At 40.1% G+C, this 8057-nt stretch overlaps 1 protein-coding gene across 1 annotated transcript in view; it reads left to right on the forward strand.

Annotated features, from left to right (window-relative positions):
• The window catches only part of LOC311107540 (complexin-1-like), a gene marked incomplete at its 5' end in the record, with an annotated part of 54115 nt that extends 46856 nt beyond the window's left edge, over nucleotides 1-7259 (forward strand). Inside the window, one exon of the mRNA XM_084150047.1 lies at nucleotides 5093-7259. Within this exon, the coding sequence (XP_084006173.1) occupies nucleotides 5093-5290 (198 nt within the window). The 3' untranslated portion in view covers nucleotides 5291-7259. The remainder of the gene's footprint in view (nucleotides 1-5092) is intronic.
• Between the last annotated feature and the right edge of the window lie 798 nt (nucleotides 7260-8057).

Below are 8057 nucleotides of genomic sequence, written 5' to 3' on the forward strand. Positions count from 1 at the left end.
TACTTTTAGATTTGTGTATTGTTGTGAATTTTTAGATACTACTGCACTGTTGGAGCTAGGAACACAAGCATTTCGCTACACCCGCAATAACATCTGCTAAATACAGTGGGGAGAACAAGTATTTGATAGACTGCCAATTTTGCAGGTTTTCCTACTTACAAAGCATGTAGAGGTCTGTAATTTTTATCATAGGTACACTTCAACTGTGAGAGACGGAATCTAAAACAAAAATCCAGAAAATCACATTGTATGATTTTTAAGTAATTAATTTGCATTTTATTGCATGACATAAGTATTTGATCACCTACCAACCAGTAAGAATTCCGGATCTCACAGACCTGTTAGTTTTTCTTTAAGTAGCCCTCCTGTTCTCCACTCATTACCTGTATTAACTGCACCTGTTTGAACTCGTTACCTGTATAAAAGACACCTGTCTACACACTCAATCAAACAGACTCCAACCTCTCCACAATGGCCAAGACCAGAGAGCTGTGTAAGGACATCAGGGATAAAATTGTAGACCTGCACAAGGCTGGGATGGGCTACAGGACAATAGGCAAGCAGCTTGGGGAGAAGGCAACAACTGTTGGCGCAATTATTAGAAAATGGAAGAAGTTCAAGATGACGGTCAATCACCCTCGGTCTGGGGCTCCATGCAAGATCTCACCTCGTGGGGCATCAATGATCATGAGGAAGGTGAGGGATCAGCCCAGAACTACACGGCAGGACCTGGTCAATGACCTGAAGAGAGCTGGGACCACAGTCTCAAAGAAAACTATTAGTAACACACTACGCTGTCATGGATTAGAATCCTGCAGCGCACGCAAGGTCCCCCTGCTCAAGCCAGCGCATGTCCAGGCCCGTCTGAAGTTTGCCAATGACCATCTGGATGATCCAGAGGAGGAATGGGAGAAGGTCATGTGGTCTGATGAGACAAAAATAGAGCTTTTTGGTCTAAACTCCACTCGCCGTGTTTGGAGGAAGAAGAAGGATGAGTACAACCCCAAGAACACCATCCCAACCGTGAAGCATGGAGGTGGAAACATCATTCTTTGGGGATGCTTTTCTGCAAAGGGGACAGGACGACTGCACCGTATTGAGGGGAGGATGGATGGGGCCATGTATCGTGAGATCTTGGCCAACAACCTCCTTCCCTCAGTAAGAGCATTGAAGATGGGTCGTGGCTGGGTCTTCCAGCATGACAACGACCCGAAACACACAGCCAGGGCAACTAAGGAGTGGCTCCGTAAGAAGCATCTCAAGGTCCTGGAGTGGCCTAGCCAGTCTCCAGACCTGAACACAATAGAACATCTTTGGAGGGAGCTGAAAGTCCGTATTGCCCAGCGACAGCCCCGAAACCTGAAAGATCTGGAGAAGGTCTGTATGGAGGAGTGGGCCAAAATCCCTGCTGCAGTGTGTGCAAACCTGGTCAAGACCTACAGGAAACTTATGATCTCTGTAATTGCAAACAAAGGTTTCTGTACCAAATATTAAGATCAGCGTTTCTGATGTATCAAATACTTATGTCATGCAATAAAATGCAAATTAATTACTTAAAAATCATACAATGTGATTTTCTGGATTTTTGTTTTAGATTCCGTCTCTCACAGTTGAAGTGTACCTATGATACAAATACAGACCTCTACATGCTTTGTAAGTAGGAAAACCTGCAAAATCGGCAGTGTATCAAATACTTGTTCTCCCCACTGTATGTGTATGTGACCAATACAATTTGATTTAATTTGATTTGAAGTGGATTTAACAAGTGACATCAATAAGGGATCATAGCTTTCACCTGGATTCACCTGGTCAGTCTATGTCATGGAAAGTGTGTTTTTGTTTTGACTGCACTGGGCCTTTAACATCCAACACAATAGGTGTGATCAGTCTTTAAACCAGACTTAAAGGTTTCCTCGCTGCATGGAATCTGTAGCTAAGCGTGGAGTAATGTGTGGGATCATTACCGACTGTGGGAAAACCAACTTCCTATTTGATGCCGATCAATTGCTATGCAAAGAGAGGGGGCTAAAGACGCAGCGTCTTATTGGCGACGCTGGCACCTAGCTGGTCTCATTTACAACAGGATTAAGACTTCATCTCCATGTTCCACTCAAGATGTGACCGAGATGCACTAACATCTCTGTTGATCTTCTCCAGCATGCACAACCACATGCACAACCACACTATTGGCATCAGAAAAATGCTACAGCTTTTCTAGTAACTTCTAGCAAACTTGCGCCGCCTCTATTGTGCCGTTGTGTAAAGCAGTCAGGAATTGTCTTGGAAAATCGTGTGAGTCATTCAGCTTATTTCATTGCTCAAGCCTCAAAGATGAGAGAGTGCTTTTTCTAAGAGGCCTACCATGAAAGAATCATGAAAAAGTCTGATGTATTTTAATGAATGTCTTACACACTTTTGATTTGCGTTATCATGACAAAATTAGTATTAGCATTTCTATACGCCTCAGATAGTACTGAGAGCACACCCTGCCTTGCCCCCTTCTGAGGCCCTGTTCACGAACTACAGTACCAGTCAAAAGTTTGGACACACCTACTCATTCAAGGGTTTTTCTTTATTTTTAAAATTTTTTACATTGTAGAATAATAGTGAAGACATCAAAACTATGAAATAACACATATGGAATCATGTAGTAACCCAAAAAGTGTTAAACAAATCAATATATATTTTATATTTCAGATTCTTCAAATATCCAGTACTTGTTGCTGCTTTTCCTTCACTCTGCCGTCCGACTCATCCTAAACCATCTCAATTGGGTTGAGGTCGGGGGATTGTGGAGGCCAGGTCATCTGATGCAGCACTCCATCACTCTCCTTCTTGGTAAAATAGCCCTTACACAGCCTGGAGGTGTGTTGGAAAAAACAAATGATAGTCCCACTAAGCCCAAACCAGATAGGATGGCGAATCGCTGCAGAATGCTGTGGTTGGCATGCTGGTTAAGTATGCCTTGAATTCTAAATAAATCACAAACAGTGTCACCAGCAAAGCACCCCCACACCATAACACCTCCTCCTTAATGCTTTACGATGGGAACTACACATGCGGAGATCATCCATTCACCCACACCGCGTCTCACAAAGACACGGCGGTTGGAACCAAAAATCTCCAATTTGGACTCCAGACCAAAGGACACATTTCCACCGGTCTAATGTCCGCTTCTTGGCCCAAGCAGGTCTCTTCTTCTTAATGGTGTCATTTAGTAGTGGTTTCTTTGCAGCAATTCGACCATGAAGGCCTGATTCACAATGTCCCCTCTGAACAGTGGATGTTGAGATGTGTCTGTGACTTGAACTCTGTGAAGCATTTAATTGGGCTGCAAGTTCTGAGGCTGGTAACTCTAATGAACTTATCCTCTGCAGCAGAGGTAAATCTGGGTCTTCCATTCCTGTGGCGGTCATCATGAGAGCCTGTTTCATCAAAGCGCTTGATGGTTTTTGCGACTGCACTTCTTGAAATGTTCTGTATTGACTGACCTTCATGTCTTAAAGTAATGATGGACTGTCATTTCTCTTTGCTTATTTGAGCTGTTCTTGCCATAATATGGACTTGGTCTTTGACCAAATAAGGCTATCTTCTGTATACCCCCCCCCCCCCCCCCCCCCCATCTTGTCACAACACAACTGATTGGCTCAAACGCATTAAGAAGGAAAGAAATTCCACAAATTAACTTTTAAGAAGGCACACCTGTTAATTGAAATGCATTCCAGGTGACTACCTCATGAAGCTGGTTGAGAGAATGCCAAGAGTGTGAAAAGCTGTCATCAAGGCAAAGGGTGGCTATTTGAAGAATCTCAAATAAACAATTTTGGTTACTACATGATTCCATATGTGTTATTTCATAGTTTTGATGTCTTCACTATTATTCTACAATGTAAAAAATAGTAAAAATAAAGAAAAACCCTTGAATGAGTAGGTGTGTCCAAACTTTTGACTGGTAGTGTATATCCTCTCTGTGGCTAAAAGTCACGATATCCATCCTCTTTTAAGATGTTTACTGGCCGAGAATCACATTAATTTCTGCATGGGAGAGCAGCAAAGGGGTCACAGGAGAGTCTGACTCATTTTCCACTTCCGTGCCCCAGGATGATCCATCAGTCAGGTAGGCTGTCGGCCCTCACTGTGGCCCTACTCCCCTCCTCAGTGTCTGGCAGTAACTCACCAGGAGCTCTCCCAGCCAGATGTCTAATATAGAGGCCCAATCCTCCCTCGCTTAGTGGGAAGCTAACCTGGCTGATCTCAGAGAAAGTAGTCCTGTTTTGATCCTACTGTGCAGTATAGTGGGCTCTCTTGTTGTATATCATGTTATACCGTAAATCATGGGGCGGCAGGAAGCCTAGCGGTTAAGAGCGTTGGGCCAGTAACCGAAAGGTTGCTGGTTCTAATCCCCGAGCCGATTACGTGAAACATCTGTTGATGTGCCCTTGTGTAAGGTACTTAACCCTAATTGCTCCTGTAAGTCGCTCTGATAAGAGCGTCTCCTAAATTCCTTAAATGTATGGTGACGGGTTGGTTAATTGATTGATTGTTATTTATTGTCCTGCAAGAGGAACTTATTTCCATAATGTGTTTTACACTGCTTGATCATTGACAGAAGAATGTTGAGATTATTTTGAAACGATAATGGGTACGTACACAACCATTGAGGTATGTCTCCAGAAAAACACAAAATTGACCCCAAAAAATGTATCACTTGAAGAATGAAGTGATCCATTATTTCAACCTGAATTGAATGTGGAGGAAAGACTAGTGAAGTTGTTGAAATGATTTTACACTAAGAGGATTTTCCTGCCAATATTAATATTAGTATTAAAATAATGACTTTTATTAAAGAACAAATCCACTTGATTTGAATAGAGCGGGGCACAAGGTCTGTAAAGGGATAATGGACCTTCCCCTGTAATTATCATAAAATCAACCATAACTACCATCTTGTATTGTTATGAGTATTATATTGTCACACTTGAGGTGCACAAAACTCTAAGACAAAATTGATAGAAAGTACAAAAGTGCGTGTGTGATGTGAAGTTTATATTTGTTCCCTAAAATGTCCACCTTTGTTTGTTTGCTGTTCCAGTACGGCATCAAGAAGAAGGAGGAGAAGGAAGCCGAGGCCCAGGCTGCTTTGGATCAGGCAGCAGAAGGGAGTCTCACCCGCCCAAAGAAGGCTGTCCCACCCGGCTGTGGAGATGAGGAGGAGGAGGAGGAAAGTATCATGGACACGGTCATGAAATTCCTTCCCGGCCCACTTATGGATATGTTCAATAAAAAGTAACAGTGTTGCCGATATTAGATTGTTAACCTTCCAACATACATAACCAAGACCACCACCCTAACCAACCCTTCTCCTCCACCCATACATCCCTGTTCTAAGAGCCCTGGATTTGATCAACGTGCCATAATATTTGTCCTTAACTTAAATGATCTGACCTATCCATGTGTTACATTGTCTTGTTTGGAAGGAAGACCGCTGATTGGTGATACTATGAACCTATGTAACATCTGCATAGATCCAATACATTAACTTAAAGACAAATTTGATGCCAGGTTTTCAAGGTGTCCAGGCCTTAGAAAGTGATCTGATATCAACCATAATCACCCTTTTTTTTGTAAATAGCCTCTGGTTTAAAATAAATATATGTGATTACCAGAAAATATATAAAGAGTATAAGCCATAATTTAAACTTTTAAGAAATTCTCCAAATCATATCAAATTTGATTGAATTTAGCTGTTTATTGCTTCTCCATTGAGAATTCATCCGTATACTGTTCTCTGTCCCAATACATTCATAGGTTTTAATGTTTAAAAAAAGATACTGGTAATAGTAACAATGTTGTGAACCAGAAAGAAAATTGATAATTAATTCAACAAGAAATGTTTTTCAAGCATGCAGTTGATATATTTTGTGGTGTACAAATTCCATTTAATTTGTTTTGATTAAGTGAAATACATTAATATTTGAGGCAATAACTCTGGTTTTCAATGTTGTTTCAATGACACCACTACTACTATGTACAGTAGGCTATACATAAACATCCTAACTGTTCTTACTTGAGATGATAGATGGCCTCGATGAAAATGAAAATGCTCAACAATGAACCAAACAACAATGGCAACATTCCTGATGTACCTGTGCTTAATATAAACCAATAGAGTTGTATGTCTTGTTGCTAACTTTATCTGCTTCGCTCCTATAAATCAGGACTTGTGAGAATCAAATCCGGCAATTGGACGTAGATGTTTACTCTTCTTATTTCCATGTCTGTAAATATAGATTTATTACATGTACTTATAGTTTTCTCAACCACAACTATGTTGTGAACACACTTTATGTGAACAGACAGTGACAATGGTGCAATATACAGTATTGTTCGAAATGAGGTTGTCCTGTGTCTGTTGGTTAACTAAAGGGAGTGCAATCCTGAATCAGCAAAAACAGACACTCTTCATTGTTATGTGTTGAGCTTAAATACGTTTTGTGTGTCAGTGTACAGACACAGCGTTGTCTGACTAGTAACGGCGAAGCATACAACCTCAGTCTGAAGTGTGATGTGGGGAAAGACGTGGAGGATTTGTTTAATGTAGGGGGTTTGATCTGACAGCATTTGAACCATTTGAGGGTCCTTGTCTCTCAGTGGGATTTGGTTTGTGGTTCTAACATACCGGTAATTTGTGTTCTAAACTTTGCCGAGAATGCAGGACAAGACAGTTATTAGTAATAACTTAAGAGGCATGTGTACACCATAGGAAAGAGTTGTCCTCCGCTGAGTTTGTCTATATGTTGTCCATTTTGATCCCAGAGATCATTATGTCAATTTCCCCAGATGTTGCTGTGCTGTAGTTCTACCACATAATTCTTTGTTGAAAGTTATTCAAAGTATATTTTAAATTTATTAAAAGTTATTTCATAATTTTCAATCAATTTCTTAATTAAAAATGAATTAAGATGGACTGTCTTTTTCAAACATTCCAAATATTTCAAACATTTCATTTAGCTACTGGCTTCATAGGATTATGGACATCCATATGGCCACTGGCTTCATAGGATCATGGACATCAAATATGACAAATTTGTCGCTAGTATGTGTAAAGAATGACTTTGATGTTCTTCTCTTACTGTAAGGAATTTTAGCTTGAAAACCATTTTTACGTGTTGAGGTAGATAAAGATTCAACACATGACCAAGTAAATGTCAATAGCTATCTAGCCTGCCATGTACAGAAAAAAAGTCCAACATGTAATCAAAGGGGAAAATGAAATGCATTATAGCCGCTAGCTAGCTAACTTATAGATTGCTAGCTAACAGATAGATTGTTAAGCCTTTATTTGGGAGTGAACAAGCTAGTTAGCTAGCTATCTAGCATTTTTCAATAATGCACAATCTGAGATAATAACATTTGCTTGCAAACCAATCAATGTTGAGTGCACTAGACAAGTACCAAGCAGTTAAGTGATGGTATTTGTGAAACTGCCACTGTTTATATCGGCCCAGTGTTGATGCTAGTTAGATTCAAGATTAGCCGTTAGAAACCTGCCAAGTGTGATTCTGGGGCCTTACTAATGTAGTAGCGGTGAAATAGAGAATAAATATTAGCATGATGTAAAACCTAGCTACATAGTACGCTCTCAAACCTTCCTGCCAATTGCCTACAATGTTTAAAGTTAGACATATGAAAGCCACAACATTGAGGTCATTTATAGAGCACATTTATTGAACGTCCTGTGATTTTTATGTACTTGTGAACTGCCTTCAGCCTCTTATTTATCAATGTGCTAAAACGTAGCTGAACTGAACGACCAATACTTGTTGGTATTATACAATTACTGTATACCACTTCTCTATTTATTAGTTGTTGGCACATGCATTCATCGACAGCATTCAATTCATCATTGACATGTTTTATTCTATTAAAAACCAAAGAATAGTCTTGTTATTGATAGAATGTCTCACAATGTAATTCATACTTTCAATTTCTTTATCTCATGTTTTGTCTTTATTTGAAATTCTCAGGTATTTTAGCTTTTCGTTTGTATGTTTTTA

Source organism: Coregonus lavaretus, assembly GCF_964263955.1.
Source record: "Coregonus lavaretus genome assembly, chromosome: 32".
NCBI lineage: Eukaryota > Metazoa > Chordata > Actinopteri > Salmoniformes > Salmonidae > Coregonus > Coregonus lavaretus.